Source organism: Cygnus atratus, chromosome 1 (genome assembly GCF_013377495.2).
Source record: "Cygnus atratus isolate AKBS03 ecotype Queensland, Australia chromosome 1, CAtr_DNAZoo_HiC_assembly, whole genome shotgun sequence".
Classification (NCBI taxonomy): domain Eukaryota; kingdom Metazoa; phylum Chordata; class Aves; order Anseriformes; family Anatidae; genus Cygnus; species Cygnus atratus.
Genome location: NC_066362.1, coordinates 131484441 through 131502698, shown reverse-complemented (window position 1 = coordinate 131502698; position 18258 = coordinate 131484441). Strand labels below are relative to the sequence as shown.

General features: G+C 37.5%; 1 protein-coding gene across 1 annotated transcript in view; it reads left to right on the top strand.

Moving 5' to 3' along the window:
* WWC3 (WWC family member 3) overlaps window positions 1-18258 on the top strand; it is a 104739-nt gene that overhangs the window by 33887 nt on the left and 52594 nt on the right. Inside the window, 3 exon segments of the mRNA XM_035542231.2 lie at window positions 8405-8514; window positions 13408-13611; window positions 16653-16729. Of these exon segments, the coding sequence (XP_035398124.2) occupies window positions 8405-8514; window positions 13408-13611; window positions 16653-16729 (391 nt within the window).

Below are 18258 nucleotides of genomic sequence, written 5' to 3'. Positions count from 1 at the left end.
ATCTGAAGAGCAGTCACTAACAGAGCTGTGACTACTGCTCTGCCGTATTTTTTGCTTTTATCTACTTGCATATCTGAGTATAACCTGTAGTTTAACCCATTGTGTGGATGAAGTTTTACTAAATTTTTACAGAAATAATACTGATTAAATAATACTTTGTGTTTAACAATTCATGTAAATGAGTTATACATAAATACATTCGTAAACACATCTTTACACAAGCGTATCTCAAGATCCCCATTGTCCTGGTTATTCTTACACAGCTGTAGAAATTCAGCTTCGTTCTCAGATTCCAAAGTTCCTGATCAAATTTCCCAATTTCCCTTATCTTTCAATCTTGACTTTCCATTGTTATCTCTTCTTTTAAAGGTTTCTCCTGACATATGTCCTTGAGAAAATCTTATAAATATTTAGAGATTTTGAGTAACCATGGCAGCTTTATTAGGATTGGCAAAGGAAAAATTGTAAATATCTTGCATACAATTGTTTCTGGCTAAGAACATACTGAATGCAGAGGTCCAGTTTGACATCAGTTGGTAGAACTGTAGTCTCCCAATTTTCCCCCATAACTGTCTTAACTGCTGCATACTGTCTGGTGGTCTCTTATGGTGTATTACCGGGCTCTGTATGTACTTCTGTTTTCTGGTCTGAGATGTCAACACACCTGCTGCTAATCTTAGGTTTTGGCTGCCTGCTTTGTACAGTTGCCCATAACTTAAGGCTCTGTGCATACACAAACGAAACATGTTTTAAAGTGCTCATCGACCCATCTGTCCACATTTTTTATTGTTTATCCTCTGTAAAGACAGCAGATACTAGAAACAAAAGTTTTCTTAAGAGCACTGACTGTTAACCCAGCTATGATTTTTGGAGGAGGAATTCCACTTGTCTTGATGAAATGCTGGCATATTTTCAGCAGGAATTTACGATAATATTTGTGTCCTGAATTTGGATATGGATCATTGCTGCTGCTGCTAAGATATGGATAGCTGCTTGGAAAACTTGGCTGTGTGGCATATTTCAGTAGTTCCTGAACAGACAGATAAATTATACTGCAACTTCAGTATAGATGCAACTGGAGCTCACATACTCTCTTATGTTTCAACATACTAACCCAGGCTTTCTTTCCTGCTTTGGTTTTTGGAAGTATGATAAAGGATAAAAATAAAAGTATATTATTTATCTGCTGCTTGTTAGTAAATGTTTATTGTTTCTGTAAGAGTGAACAGAAAATAGATTAGGAGTCCTCAGGTGCATTTCTTGTAGATGTCTGAAGTAGGCAATGTAAGCTTCTATTATTTCTTTTGAAGCTAACGAATTGTATAGCTTATCTCCTATTCGTACAGGTAACAGTATTTGCATCACAAAATCTACCTGTTCAGGGTTTTTACGGCTACCTACTATGTTTTGAATTTTATGTAGCATCGAGCATGTTATGTGTGGTGGACATTTTTCATCTAAAATTTGTATAATACCTTGCCTGACAGAAAAGTGTTAATGAGATTAAAAAAATAAAAAGTGAGGGGGTTGACTACCACAAAAAAAAGTGAATTCTTTTTGGTTTTGAGTCAGTTGGTTCAATGTAGTGCATAAAACAGGACACGATACGAAGAAATGTTTTCAGAAACGAAGTATTCCTTTCAGGTTTAAGGTGCCAAAATAGAGTACGAGGGCAGTCTGGTCATTGCATTGCACTTTTATAGCACTATTTTATTTTTTTTCCTTTTTTCCTGATTTTTTTTTTTTCTTCAGTACAAGGTCAGAAAAGAGGTAGATAGCTGGCTATCACTTATCTTTTCTTCCTGTACTTTTGCAATACATGATATGAAATCAACCAGCGATGATAAGAGAGTGTGGTCCTTGTCACAAAACCTGATCTTTTCAGCGAAACCTCTTGCTTTGTACTTAATTTCATTCATGAGGTGGTCTGTGGCAGTAAAAGCCTTTTCCTGCCGATCTCCCTTGAGAGGTGATGCCTGGGCATGATTGTGTGCCACTTGTTGATCCTGTGGTGCTGTTCCATATAAGCTCAGGTGATTACAAAATGAGAGCATGGATGGACTGAAGAATAGGGTGGCTGATGAAGTTACCTACCATCTATGCTGCCCTGCTGTACAGACATTAGAGCTGCTTTCTGACCAGATTCTGCAGCGCTGTACTTTATAAGCTGGGATTAGAAGAACCTGCTGCCAATTTGTTTACCATTGCTTGTAAGCGGTGGCAAACCATGGCTTGGGCTTGGGAGGCGATTGACAAATAGCTCAAATGTTTGCAGGAGTGAAGTGCTTGTCAGCTGTCACAGCATAGGTCGTCCAGGTTTGAAATAAAGTGCCTTAAGGGCAGTTAACTTTTTGTATGGAAACAAGTGTTATCTAATAATAAACAGACAATTTTCTCCATGCGTAAAGATGTTGATTCATTACTGTAGATGACTAATGCTATCCTGTGTCTTGTTTTGTATCTTGGTGTATACTTTTTTGGCTTATGTTACTGTAAAAATCATTGAATCACATACACTGACTTGACACTATTATCAGTCTTCATGTCCTTATTGTTTTAAAAAAGAACGTAAATTACTGCAAAATGCAGTGTGGTCTTCAGAGGAATGAATTTCAAGTGTCCTTTAGAAGATTTGGAGCTGCTATTTCCTTGCTCTAGGGTGTTTTATTTTGAGGGGAAGTACATCCTAGGGATGACTTCGAATACAAGTTACCTTCTTCAGGTCTTTGTCCTGAGCACAGGATTGCATTTGTGCAAGTTTCTACTTGGCTGTCTGTACTGTGGATTTATCTTTCTGAAGGACCGTGTAGATGTTCATAAAGTTACTTTATTCAGAACGCGAGATTGAATTAAGTGGTAAAATGAAGATATGGCATTTGTATTATGAAAAAAAGTTGCAAGGGGGTTTTACCTTGAAAATATACATAACATATATAACATACATACAATATACATAACGTTTGGTGAACTTCATTGTGCTTTTGACTAAGCAGTCAGGACATACTTTGCTCAACCTTGTTTTGAAATCCAGCTTATTTTAAAGATTTGGAAAGGTCACTTGAACTAAAGCACTTCAGGAGAGCTGAGGCCGTTAGGCAGGATGGGCAGTGAGGAGAACATGGTGTCTTCTGGAGCACCGTAGGACGGGCCCCAGGGTTCCTGATGGCACCTGCTAGTGTAACTCGGTAAATGGCTCCGGTTTCGAGCTGTTGAGAGAGCCCCTTGCCTCGTCACCAGTGGGACATGCATGTTAGGGGTACGTGCCCCGAACACTGGGTGGTTTCTCCAGAGGGCCCTGTGGGCTGGGGCTGCGGGAGGCTGTGGGTGGCCTCAGGGCTTCCTTCTCCAGTGAAGTCCTCAGGCCTGGGGCGCCCCGCAGGCCAGGCTGGAGCTGCCAGGGCGAGGTGCCTTCAGGACTGGAGTGTAATTGCTAAAAACAAAACAGCAGCCACCACCCCTGCCCTCCTCCCCATCAGCTGGTAACAGCTTTTCTTGTGAACGTCTGTGGAAAACTGACAACATAAACATCATCTTCCGTTCCTTTTCAGCTTCTTGCTTTTTTTTTTTTCCTGTGGGACTGGGAGAGATACAAGCTACAGTACAAGGCACGAGGATTAGTTGAAATTTATAGCAAGGGCTGTAATTTAAATGAATATTTGAAAGGAGGTAAGAAAAAAATGTCTGGCAGAAAGCCCTTAAGCATGTGCATGATTTCTCATTTTGCCTTCTCTTTCTTGTCTTGTGACTCTTCAGTAATATACTTGATGTAATACTTTATTTTGGATAAAGTATCGCTAGGTGTGTCAGAACGGTTAATTCTTTTCTAGTTATACTGTCGTTTTTAAATTGCATGTCATTTATCAGATCTGTCATATAAATTAATACAGTTTTCTAGCCTGTAACGTGGGTTTGTCAGGCAAGAACACTTATCCCATCAGGCTGTTATTCAAACTGAGATTGGCCTTAAGAGACTGTTCCTGCTAGTTGTTTGTTGAGAAGTATCAAATTTTATTACATGTTTTCTGGCTTTGTTCTTGGACCTGTCCAAAATTGGGAACACAACCAAAAGCACCATTGACGCTTGCTGCTCATCCCTTCTTTCCCCCATCTCCAGTGCAAATGGTGGTTTTGATTCAGAACTTGTTGGTTCATTTTCATAACCTGTGAGTTGTAGCCCTTGGGGTTAGTACTTCCCTTCAGTCCTGGCCCGCTTCAGAAGACAAGGTGACCCTGGATGTCATTTAGGCATCTGGGTATTGACTGAGAGGTGGCAGCTAGTTTGCTGTGGAGTTCTCACGTTGGAAATGCTTTTATTTATTTATTTATTTCCTGGTCAAGATTTTGCAAAAACAGGCTGCTTGTCTTACTTTGGTTTCTCCCAGGGGAATTTTTGCTTGATTAGGCTTAGTGATCTCGACCAGCTGACCAGCTAGGGCCTTCTGATGTGGCGTAAGGGACATGGGAGGCCTGAGGATCTCGTTGAGTATGTTCTGAGGCTTTGTGTTTGTAGAGATCTAGTTCCATTTTTGGAATCCCCATCAACAAAATTGCTGCCCCATGCTAGCAGTCAAACTGCCTTGTGGAGAGTATGCCTTTTCTTTGAACCCAGGAAGTGCTGTTATTATTTAAAGGTTGAGTTTTTCTGTGGTTTTGGGGAGCTGAAATTAGATTCTATTAATAAAGTATGTTAAAGCTAAGAACAGTTTTGCGGTAATTTATCTAAAATGGTATTTAGTTATTGCCTATTGCCTTCCTTCCCACCCACTCCCCGCCATGAACTGATGGATATGGGGTATTTCTTTAGCTGTTTTATATTCAGAAAGCTGTAGTATTGCATTATGGAAGCCTTCTGGATATGTTTAATGGTTAAAGGTATGGGATAAATTGGCAAGGAAGAGGAAACATGCCTCTTAGTCAGAAACTGTTTTACTCAACTGATCAGTTTTATTTTACAGTTTGATTTCTATATTCTGCTTAGCTTGAAAATTGGTACAGAAAATATTAATGTAAAATTTGGGTATTCAGAAATCCCTTTTACTGCATTCACGTTCCAGACTTCCACTACTTCTTAAAGAAAGCATTTAATTTGGATTGAGTTAGAGGTGACAGATCCACAGATCAAGACAGTGCTGAAAGATTGTTCTGTCAGCTTAGTTGGCGGTATTTTGGTGATAGGAGTTTTCTTCTGTGCTTTAGTATCTGCTTTTGAAGGGTTTCCGAGACACAAAATAATGGGTGCCTGATGACTGAAGAGCATCATTATTTTTGGAAAGGAGAAACATTTAAAGATAATGAAGAATTAGCTAAACAATTTATCTGAATTTATGACTGGCTCTTTGACATATGCAAAATGGGTCCCCATGGACAACGGTCACTTACACCTGGGCTGTACATTCAGTGTCCAAGCCCAGTTAACGTGGAAAGTGGTGCTAGAGAAACTCCGTTTTGGTTGGAAGTTCAGGACCAGCTTATTCATGTTGACCAGACGTCCTGTGGGAGATGATCACTTGTGACAGAAGAAATGCTTTACTTTATTTATTTGCTACTGCGAATGGGTGGCAGAATAGTTCAGGGCAGCCCTGCTTAGTTTGTTCTTTAATTAAAGGTGGCAGCATTTCTTTTCTGTTATTGTCTGTCTTTATAATACTTGTACCTTGTGTAGAAGCTGAGAAGATAACCTGTCCTATTTAAGCCAATTGACAAAGAAAAAAAAAAAAGGAAAGAGGGGAAAGCAGTATTTCCGAAGATACAAAGTTTCAGTAGTTTGCTGCTGCATTTTGTGGCTGACCTCCAATACACGTATTTTCATCTGTTACATTTTTTTTTCTATTTTGGAACCCCCTGATTTCCCTAGCTTTAAAAAAATAACAATCTTGTCCTCAGAGTTGTGCTGGTCAAACAAGAAAGGTGTTTTTTCAATTGACTTAGTTACACCAGTGCAAAACACAGGGACGACCTTTCAATTCTTATTTTAAACTTTGCATGATTTATCCGATTGATTCACAATTTAGTCACATTCAGACATACATAGCTTGAATATTCTTCAGGCAATGTTACATTACGTTAAGCTCTGTCTGAAGGAAATTCAAACTGGAACAACTTTGACTATAGTTCAAAATAAGCAACATCAAGTTAATAGCCTTTGTGTCTGAAAGATGGCTTTTTATATGTCCTCTTTCTTGCAAGGTTTCCTTCAAAAGCATTAATTAAACTATTCACACAGGCTTTATAACATTGGAATGAAAACTGGTTAGACCAGGTGGATTGACGTTCTTTGGTCGCCCTTCTCCAGAAAGTGAGCATTGTACTTGTCGTGGAAGTTGGAGCAGTGGTGGGACCATGGAGAGTGATGAATTAAACTTAGTGTAGTGTGAAGGGTTGGAGTATCCCTTGCAGGTTTTATTTAGGAATAAAGGACGAGGGTGTGTTTGTATAACAGGCAAGCATGTCTCATAACTTGTTCCAAAGAAAATCTTGTCTATAGTGTGGTAATTGAGGAACCGGTGTCTAGACTGCTTTGATAAATTGTAAACATGATGTCTTCTGAACAAAACCATGAGAGTTTATGAAAAAATGCTGCATGTTATGTCTTTAATACTAGACTGAACTTCACGGAGATCAGAAGTATTTTGACAATATTTGTCCTGCCTGCTAGATCAAATACCGAAAGAATGCATATGGCAACCCACAGTAACATCTTCTTTCTTGAATGCTTTGGATATACATGATTACATGATGTAAACTATGTATTTGTCAGGAATAGAAAGTCTTTTAAATAGTGGTGCATGAGTTTATGTGCATCTTCATTTTCTTCAGCTGTTTATACATGTTTGAGAATCTTTGTACAGAGCTGATCAAAACTTTACAGTTACAAGCTAATGAGGATATATATACATATACACACACTTTTATCCTACTACCATTAGTTTTGAACACTTTAATCTGAAGAATACTAAAATAGTTTTAGGAGACAGGACAGATAAATGTAGCTTTTGTTTGCTGTGTGATGTTCTATGTATTTTGTTAGTGACTGGGTGGTGCACTTACTTGGGTCATTGGAACAGCTCAAATTATATCCATGGCATTATTTCCATCATTTGAAGTCTTTACAACTGAATTTGGTTGGCTTTATTTCAGTGTGGGGAAGTGGAGAAGGACTTGTGTTTCAAAGAAGGACATGTTTGAATTCAGACAAAGCTATTGTTTTATTCAGGCTTTATCAAATGAAGTGAAAATATCAATCCCAATGATCCAGTGTATTTATAAATACAGTCCAAAATTTGGTGTCAGGAGACTTTAACTGGATATTATAATATATGAACAGATTCCATTTTACACCAAATACTACTATGGGCTACTCATATTATGCTGAACTTAAGTCAGTTCCTAGAAGAATGCATGTATTGAATCTCTGCAAAGCTGTCGTCATTCTAGGTATTAAAAATGCCTCAACATACAAATATTGAAGTTGTTGGAACCATATCCCATGTGTAATTGAAATTGTTATATTAATAGCTTTTCTGTAAAGGAATTTTATTGTAGCTTTTAGAGGGAAACATTATCTTTGCGTTTAAGTGATGATTAAAATGTTTCCCAAAGTGCGCTTTGGGAAGTAGACATGATTCAACTGAATGTTGGGGATTTTTATTTGCATCGCTTGTTTTTCCTATTTTTATTTTCCTTGATGTTCTAGAACAACATTGCTACATAGTCTTTCTTTAGAATAAATAACCACGTGTTTTCAGTATTCCTGTAAATACCAAAATTGTTGTGGTTTTCAATTACCCACAGGTCTGTCAGGAGTTTGCTCAGGAAGGGGCATGTGTGACATTTTAAACTTTTAGATAGTAGGTGCTGTTACCTGTTAGTTACTGTTTCTGCTCTGGTGCAGTTCAGAACTGTTTTTAGACATTTCTTTATACCCCCTTCTTTATGTTTGGGGGAGAGGAAGTAATTTGGATGGGTCAGGACCAAAGGAATATCATTAATAGCTGGAAATGTATAATTGAAAATAAATCAATAGCACTATATAACATTTATTTTTTAAGGACAAACAATTATACTGCTTTGACACCTTAAAGAGATTAAAGCCTATAAAGCCTCTAATATTTTTTTAGTAGTGATGAACTCCAGCTTTCACATTTGTGTTCTTTGCAATATGGGAGAAAAACTGGCAGGACTGCATGCCATCATAATTAAATTGTTAAACATAGAAACTTGAAGGTAGAAGCTTGTCTTTCCTGTTTGGGGAGTATCTGTCAGCATATTTAAAAACTGTATGTTTGTAATTATTAGCCCATTCCTAAGCAGTATAACTATCTTGTGATCTGATCATGGTGGTATCTTCAAATCATATAATAACTGCACCTTTTGTATTTACATGTGTTTATTTTTGTTTTTACAGGATTACAAAGCCATTGACATTTGCTGACTGTGTTGGTGATGAGCTTCCTTTAGGATGGGAAACTGTTTACGATCAACAGATTGGAGTTTATTATATGGACCACATAAATCGTGAGTAGATGTGTGGTTATTTTTAGGAGTGCTAGCAAGCTGATGTTAACTGATGGCACTAACTTTGTTTCCGATACCATTTACGCAACTCATGTTACAGTGAGGGAATGCATGCAAGTAATTTCTTGTACTATCTCTTTCGTCATCTTTCAAATGGGGCACAACCCTTCTTCCCGTTGTAAAGAATTTTATAATCGATGATTGAGATATAGTGTATAAAGTTACTTTGTTTTGCTTTGTCAAACTGTGGACTGTTGGTGGTAATTTTGTTGCTTTTTATATTTATCAAGATTTTCATGTTATACTCTTGCATTTCCTAGCTTTCCATTGATCCATAGTTTACTCTTCTGTCTTAAAAAAAAAAAAAAAAAAAAAAAAATGTTCTGAGAGACAAGTGCCAATTTTTTTTAATTAGAAGCACTATGAAGTACAGTAATTTCATTTGCTCTTAAGCAGTGTAAGTTTTATGCTTTAATATAGTTCAAAGTACTGTCAAGAAAGACAACAGATGACCCTTTGAGAAACTAAGGGAATGATTTCCGTAATTTTCTCTTCTGGACTACTACTGAGCTTTGTATCACCACGGAACTGTCACATCTGCCAGTTCTACTTTTAAAGTAGTATGTCTTAACTTCACAGCTTTGTAGTGCTGCTGCAGTTACTACTCTACTCTGTTGCTATCATTGAGCATCTTATCACCAATGAGCGAATGCTTTCAATATTGTGGGAATTTACGGTTGATGAGGAGGGAGAAAAGAAAGTAGTTATATGAGCTATCACAGTAATGGTAAATAGTATAGTCTGCAAAAGCAACCTCAATGCTATCCACTTGAAATCTAATCTATTAAAAATAGAAATGTAGAAGTAGTTTTTGGTTTCCTGCCATCACTGGAATTACTTGTGTATTGTGGTTTAACAATTATTTAAAAAACAACAACAAAAAACAACACAACACAAAAACACCAGAAAAACAAATGTTCCAATTATACTGTTTGACCCTCATATGCGCTTATTTGTTGTGAAGGTAACAGGTATCACAAATTAAATAACACTCTTTGAAGAGCTGTTAGTGCACATCATAAGGATAAATAAGCTAGACAATTTAAAACCAACAAATACAAGTAGTTAGGTAATTCTTACAAAAAGTTCAATTTAAAAGAAATAGTAACTTAATGGTTGCTATTTAAATTGTCATGGTAACTTTAGTTAATGCTGAATAAAAAATGAGGTTTACATTGGAGTACATTTGCACCAACATATGTGTGCATCAAGGCACATATTTAAAACCAAACAACAACAACGAAAAACATGAGGATATTGGCAACTGTTTTTTTCGTAATCTTTGTAAAAGGCGTATTAGAAGCCACTGTGAATAATGAGTAGAACATGAACTCCTGTTGCAATGCTGTGACTAAAAGAGCTAATAAAGCATCCTACCAATAGGCACCTTTGATAGGAATAACAATCACCATTGCATGCAAAGGAAATCACTCCCTTTTGTTTTTCAGACTTTGTTATTAGCTGTTTTACCACAGACATCAAGTTTGAACTTAGAGTAAGGATATTAATCATTGTAGGCATGTCAGATCTGGCTTGCATTTTTTTTCTGTGCAATTCAGAGAAAAAACTGTCAGAGAGAGTCTTTGCAGAGAGAAATTAAATTCCCAAATGATCGATGGGAAGGCACAGAAAGAGAAGATTAATATAAATGGGTCTGGGAACATAAAGCTAAGCGTATTAGGAATTAAATAAAAGTAGTTTATGAACAGAGGGATAGAGACTTCATAGGGCCAGTGCTGAGCTGAGTGAAAGGAATCATTCTGCAATTAACAAGGTTGCAAAATTTGTCTCTTTCATGATAACTAATTACTTGCAGCCCACAGATATTATCCTAAGTGGTAATTCAGCCGTCACAGCAAAATGGGTTTGTCACCCTTAGGCTAATACAGTGCTTGCATATACAAGCAAGATTTATATTCAGAGGGAAGACAGAGTTGATATTCTAGCTGGATAATCATTATTCAAACGTTACTGGGATACTCGGTCCAATTTTGAACTGTGGACATCAAAGGTACCAATCAGGATGGCATTAACTTCCTTTGTAGGAGTGAGAACTAATGACTGGGCTATCACGTGCATCACGGGACGGTGTCAGGCAAGTGGCAGAGGTGGTAGAGGAATGGAAGAAACGTCTTTCCGAAATGAGTCCCTTGCATTGTGTTCTGAATTCTGTCTAAAATACTTGAAATAGCAACTTCCCAGTGAAAGCAAAGTTGTTTCTTCAGACCTTCTCAGGCTGCCTTTAGTGACTGATCAGGTTTAAATGCTTTATACAGCACTGGAGCTGTGTTAATTGACAAAACAGTTACCAGTGCTTTGGTTTCAAGAAATCCCGTGAGAAAATGCAAGGAATGATTCAAAGAGATTCTTTTTAAAGTTATAATTATCAGGGAACTGTCATGCTTTGTGCATCCTCTCAGCTTTTTGCCCTTGCCCCTTTTAAACAAAAACTGCGTCTAATTTTTCCAAGCCTCTTGCTGTATTTGTTTACCCAGAAAGTAATAAAAAGACTTCCAGGCAATAACTTTCCATTTATATTGAACAGAGGAATCTTCTGTAAATCTCAATGGTACTTCCAATCGTGATCTCCATCTTGTTCTGTAAATGCAGTACTTTGTTGACACCCTTACTAAGCTACTCTTGGCTCTTGTCCAACCATTGCTTAAAAAACTGTGGTGGCTGCCAGCCGCAGAATTCCTTTCCCTCCTCCTCAGAGTCTTGGGAGCCTTTGAAGTCTCCTTTAACCAGTTGGGCATTCCCCAGTGGGGGAATAATATATTCTTTGCGTTTGTCTCGGGCTGTACTTGAATTACTATAGTTGTTTTTTGTTTTTTATTTTTAATTGTGTGCAAAGAAACAAAGGAAGTGAATTTTATCATCCAACTTAGCTTTAGTTTCTGTTGTTACATGGCAAACTTATGTAGAAATCCAGGGCAAAGTGAAGCCTCTGTACACATAAAACAGAAGAGAATGTCACTTCTGTACCAGAGAAGTTTTCTGTCCCAGAAGAACGCTGCTAGCTTTTGAGAAGGCTTCTGAAATAATTTGAAAAGTGATGCAGCACCCTGTAGTACAGAACCTCAGAAACATAATGTTTCAGCCTTGGCTGTTTGTTGAAATTAGAACTATTAATTTTCTATTCCAAAAGAGCTGCTTACTATGATACAGCTTTTCTGTGTCACAAATGTTTATTAATTTCTGCATAGTTTCCATAGAGGTTTAGCAGTTTTAGGAGTATTACATTTGCACAAACTTGAGGAACAGTGATGGATGCGATCGTGTTGCCAATTATCGTGCCCTCTGTAAAGGATGGGCTGCAATGTGAACTCAGCAGTTTTTTTCTGCTTGCCCTGCATGCAGAGACTGGGCACGTAAACATTTATGGGGACTGGAACAAGTCACGACATATCCTGCCCTGGGCTGCAGAGGTAGTTTAGGGACATAAGACTGGAGGTGCTGCTGGGAACAGAGGGTCACTGGGATGTGGGGAATACACTGGAGAAATCACACAGCTGTAGGCACGATCTTCATACTGTTGCAATGTGAGGAGTTGTGGGGAGAGAAAAGTGACGGCTGTTGAGAGAAAAGGTTATTGGGAACATAATACAGAAATTTGTTGGAAGTACCCTTCATAAACTAGCTTTGTGTTTTTTTTTTTTAATCTACTTTTCAAAAAGTTCTCAAATGGTAGAGCTGATAGCATGACCATGACACCATTAGAGATCTTAATTTGTTGAGGTCAATCTTTTATAATTTCTTATTTCATCAGAAGCACCAACATTCTGAATTATGTATGCAAGATTAATATTAAACATAACTGGCTTTCATCTCTCGTCAGAAACAAAGTTTGGAAAAAATGACTAGGTGCTTGCCTCCCGATTGTGCCGCAGGTTCTGCCACTGCTTTGAATACTGACAGTGCATCTGCAGCAACTTCTTGCCAGTAGGGCTTCAGTCATCAGGAATTAACACTTAAACGTGAGACTTTACATGGACATCCTCACGTAAAACATGTTTGCTAGCTTGAACATCACCACAAAGACAAAAGCAAGAGAACTAATAACATTTTTAGAATTTTATTGTATGTGTATTACAGATGTTTCTGGAACTCTGAAGAGATTGCTGTCAAGTAGTAGCTTTGAAAATAAGCATATATGGGGACAAATTTTGTACTGGAATCCTATTTTTAATTTGTGTCCAAATACAAAGAGTTCTGAACTCTGGAAAGTGTGAAAGTGCTGTTACTTAAGAGAGTAAAAAAAAAAAAAAATCACCAATGTAAATGTTTTTCTGGATTTGGGATTAAAATACAAACTTTTCTGTTGAATAACTTTGTTCTTGACTAGGCAGGTGTAGTCAATAACCCTTTCAGGATGTTGAACCTGTGAAGTTATTTGTAATACTGTGAAGTTGTCCCAACTGTCTTTAGGGTTACAGGTTAAGCATTGAGATAACTTCTGCTTCCCAATGTGGTTCTAAGTTTTGAGGTAGTCCTCAGATTTTTCAAGTTGGCTACAATGGAAGGTTACAGTAAAAATACTGTTTTCTTTGGGTATGCTCTCTTTCGTAAAGAAAAGAATCAAATTTAAATGCCTTTTACATTTCAAAGGGCTTTTCTTACTCTTCCACTCTGCATCCTTCCTTCCTCTTGTCCAGGCTGGAGTGATTTTGAGCACTGTAGTGTTAGGCACACTGGTTGTTTAGCAACACTATGTCCAGATTTTTGAGCATGTTACTCATAAGCTGTGATGTAGACATGTAGAACAAACCTTAACAAAATAATTTGTACTTTGTGGGATAGTGTCTTACAAGTTTTTTATTCTTTTTTCCTTAGAGCTCACGCAAATTGAGGACCCAAGGGAGCAATGGAGAAGGGAGCAAGAACGCATGCTAAAGGAATATTTAATAGTTGCCCAGGAGGCACTTAATGCCAAGAAAGAGATTTACCAAATAAAGCAGCAGCGTTTTGAACTAGCTCAAGAAGAATATCAACAATTGCACAAAATGTGTGAGGACGACAACCGTTCTTATGCTAGCTGTGAGTTGACTAGCCTTTTCTTGATTTATTGTGAATACATAATGCAACATGTGGGGTAAGAAAGTGTGCAAAGTGTTTTCACCACCATGTTCTGTTCTGAATGAAAACTCTGAAAGCAGAAACGAGGCACAGTCCTTTGACTTTGCTATTCAAGGACTTTGGTTTCCTGTTAGGCCTGTTGGAATATGCCTTTTTAACGTCAAGCAGGGACATACTCCAGCCAGCATCTCTAGCCATCTTGGAGCCAGCTATACTGAAAGCTTCATGAAAGGCAACAAAAGAATGAACATTGCTGGGCCAGCCACCTACTTGAACTCCTAAATTCATAGTTATTCTTCTCTGGAGACTGGGGAGACGTTCAGCTTAGGGGAAGTCTTCTGGAGATCTGTGGTCAGCTTATCAACTTTATAAAGAGTTCAGAACAAAGCATTGTGGTCAAGAGTACCTCTGATGTGACGAGTTAGAACAGCTTGGTGCACTAGGAGAGCAGTCTGATAAAAGTAGGAAATGGCATTTCTTTAGTGCACCTGGGTCTTGGATGCCAGGCTCTGACCCTAATGCTAGCAGTAGGTGGCAGAACCTTGATGTCTTGCTCTTCTTGTTCTTCAGATGTCTGAGGCAGCTTGTAGTAGTAGATGGAGCACTTTTTCTGAAATCTGAAGTTGTACTGCTGTCATCGCTGATGGCTAGTGCAACAGAAAAGGCATCTTAGAGGAGTCAAAACAGTCTAGTTCAAAGGGGAAGCGTATCAGATAGATACACCCACCAGCCATGTGGAAACCTACTGGAATCTCACTGCACGGGTGGCTTTTCAGTGGCTGTGTGTACAGCCATTGTTCAACTGCAGCATTTGCTGGCATCTGGATACAAGTGTTTAGATTTTGATACAATGGTATTTATTAATCCCAGATAATTAATTTGTACGCATTAAAACTAAGTAAAAGATGTTTTTTAGGCCTGAGGTGTCCCAGATGGTCTTGACCAGTCTTTATCAAGAGTTCTTTTACTGTCGAACGGAATTATCTCATCAGTTTATTTAGTTTTAAATATACGTATTTCTATGATTTAGTTTCTGACATGACAGGTATGACTGGTCGTATTTCTCCCTTTTATATGGAAGTTTCTCAAGAATTATTAAGAAAATATTTTTTTCTTTTTAAGACATTTTTCATTAAAAAAGAAAATGTAATTCAAAGAACTTATTATTAAAAGACTTGGAGTGGGCTAAAAAGATTGTGATATCAGTATTTCAGATTATTAAATCTAAATTTATTGCAATACTGTTCTAGAAGCTTGGGTTTTTTGTTTTTTAGCAATTCACAATAGTTCAGTGGGATATTTTGTTGCTTTATTTTGGGTGAGTATACAGGAAGAAAATGCTGTTGAAGAAGGTAATATACTAGAAAAATGAACATTTTTTTCATATTTTTATAGCTCTTAGGGAAAACAATTTGAAACATCAACAAGATTGACTGAAAATGACTAAACTGGTAGTTATCGGTAGCACGGGTGCAAATGTTGTGTTAATTGACTTTTATGCTTCTCAGTCTTCTGGTAGTTTTTTTTTACCTGTATCTGTGGAATCGATAACAAGATACTGTAAGAATCATTTAAATAAAACCTTTCACTTGTTTTAAAGTGAAAAGATATTTTAATCTTCTACAGATGCATTACTTTATTTTATATTGCTTTGAGGTCATATGCATCTGTTTGGGGAAAATGGGTGGACTGATGATTCAGCGCATCATGATTTTTTTTTGACCGCAATCATTATTTATTTATTTATTTATTTATTTTAATCCCTGTGGGGATTATTCATGCTGTCTACTTGAGATTCCCCAAGGCTTCTACATTTGTTTTTCTTAATTCAGCCACTCCCCGGCACTCTGGGGTGCTTGCTTCTCCATTTATTGTGCAGAAATCTTTGACTTCTAATTAGATAGCCAAAAGGTGGGCACTCATATCGTGAACGTTCCTGCCTTCACCATCACTTGTTTCAATCTGTTGCATTAAAAAAGTAAAAGTACACAAATTGTTTTCCTTCTCTTTGCTTGTGGATGCTGCTGTTGCCTCAGTACAGTGTGCTCATGAGTGGGAGGCAGTGTGAGCTCAGCGGTCGTGGGTTGGCAGGGAGGTGCCCATGCAGCAGTTTTGTGACTCAGTTGCGATCAGCACTGTTAAAAAAAAAAAATTAAAAATAATCCATAGAAAATCCTGGATTTAAAGAATTAGTCCAGGCATGACTACTCATTTTGGCAAGTTTCTGCACGCTTGACATGACCTTGGCGTTGCAGTATTCTTTTGAGAGTGGAAAGGCTCAGTGAAACGCAGACATGGATATGGGTTTCAAAGCAGCAGCCTTCAGCTCTACAAAAGGATGGTAGGTCTAACAGCACAACCCGATCCACTCGCATACCGGGCATTTTTCAGTGGGCCAGTGCAGCTATGAATGGCTCACTCAGTAAATCACAGTTAGTCTTGTCCAGCCTGTTCTCCAGGACCTTTATTTCATCTGTCTAAGCTTTAGCTGGTAATGTCACGGCTTGAAATTGTTGCCTGGCTCTATAGATATGTTGCTGTATGAAGAGCTCGCCTGCCAGAGGTGGAGCTGCATGTCTGTCCCCCACACCATTGCTTTAGGAGGCTACGTCTCTCTTTCACTGATGGCATTTTGTTCTGACAGTAGTTTTGTGACCTTAGTCCCTATCGTAATGGTGTGACAATGTACCAAGAAAACAATTAACAATTGTTAATGTTACACAAATCGTTTGCATCGGTAAATGCTACCATCTTTTAATGGAAGTTACTGGCTTTTAAGCAACTTACAATGCTGCTATAAACTATTTATTTATTTTCTGTTCAGGACAAAAAAATCAGGCAGGCCAAAGATAATTCTTCCGTTGCACTTTAGCAGAGAGGTTTATTTTAAAAACTAGTGACTTGTAGTGCAAGGAATGAATGCAGTGGTCTAGTAAACACTGCTACATCTTAACAAATATGTTAAGAAAAAATATATAAAATGCTGTTTTCCATCTGTTTAGCATTCTCTGGATTTTCAACTAATACCAAGTATGACCCGTATCAGATTAAAGCAGAAATAGCCAGCCGTCGTGACAGAGTGAGTAACCTTTTTTTAATTTTGTAAAAATATGAATTAGGCATGGGGAAGGGAGGGGGGACTACCTGCTTTTGCTTTCGCTTAATATTTACACTGGATGTTGCATGCGTTTTTGGAAAAAAGTATAAAAAATGCTTTTCTACTCTGACTTATTGTTCCATTAAAATAAGTCTGTATTTATTGCATTTCAGTGACTTGTAAAGTAGTGCTTTTTCCATGTTACAGGCGTCAAGATTTTGTCATGGATGTCAGAGACAAACTCAGCCAGGCTTTCAGAAATTACTTTCTCTGTGCAAACTGCTGCAAGTAGTAAATGCTCTGCAGCCAAATTCTTCCTTGATTGAGTGCAGTTCAAACCCACTGTCTTCATATTTTCCCATTTACCCATTTTCAGTGGGGTTCCATGGATGTCATTGAAGATGATTTAGCTATTTGTTTGGAAGTCTGTTAACAATTCAGTAGACATGCTGGACAAATAGAAATGTTTTAGCTAATTTTTGACCAGAGCTCTTTGGGGATGGGGTGGGGAGGAAGTGCAAACCTTTTTGTAGTGATAGGTGGTTCTGTGATTAAAATGTTTTATTTTTAATAAAATGAATAAAAATGACTAGAACCATACTTTTGGTACTGTTTTGTCTGAAGAAAGAATAGTTGACTTCTCAAATTTCTCCCATGCTGCAAACAGTTGAACTCTGTGTGTCTGTTTAAAGCAAATTGATACAGGAGTCAACTGTTTAAAAAAAAAAAAAAAAAAGCAATTATAACATTAAGCTTTAGAACATGTTTTCTGAATGGTACATTTCTCTCTATTAATCAGTAAAATGGAATTTAGCATGCCAGGCACATGGCTTAAAAAAAAAAACAATAAAAAAATACTTATCTTTGCAGTATAGTGTTCCATTTTTGTTGTAGTGACCACTTTCCACATGAGCGCCTCTGAAAATAAATCCCGTTCACCACCCTTCAAAGGCATTTATTCTATCTGTATATGTTTACTACATGCTGACTAGTGTTTGCTTGTTTTATATAGTCTACATGTCAGCATATTCTAAACAAGAAAATAAGCCTTATTTGTTTAAATAACATTTAAAGAAAACAAACAAGATCTTCACTTATGACTATTTCCCTCTGTTTCTGCATCTTAAAATAAAATGATATCCCATGTGCGTAGGACAATCTGTTCCACTGAATGCGTGCATTTGTTTTCATGATTGCTTCAGGTAATAGAATAAACAGTATAAAATGTGCAGTGTAAAGTGTTTGTGGATGGTTCTTGAGACAGTGCTTCTCTTTTACTTTTCATTTATGCACACTAGCTGGAGGGGGCAGAAGGCAGGACAATATGAAAATAACCATAGGAAATCAGGCTGCCATTTCTGGAAGAGAGACCAATTTTGCTGCCAGTGATTTTATTCAACACATTGAATGTGTTTTGGTGTTTTTTTTTTGTTTTGTTTTGTTTTTTGACTAAACTGCTAAGAGGTATCTGTTTGCTGCAAGGGAAGGAGAAAAATTAGGACTGAAACTTG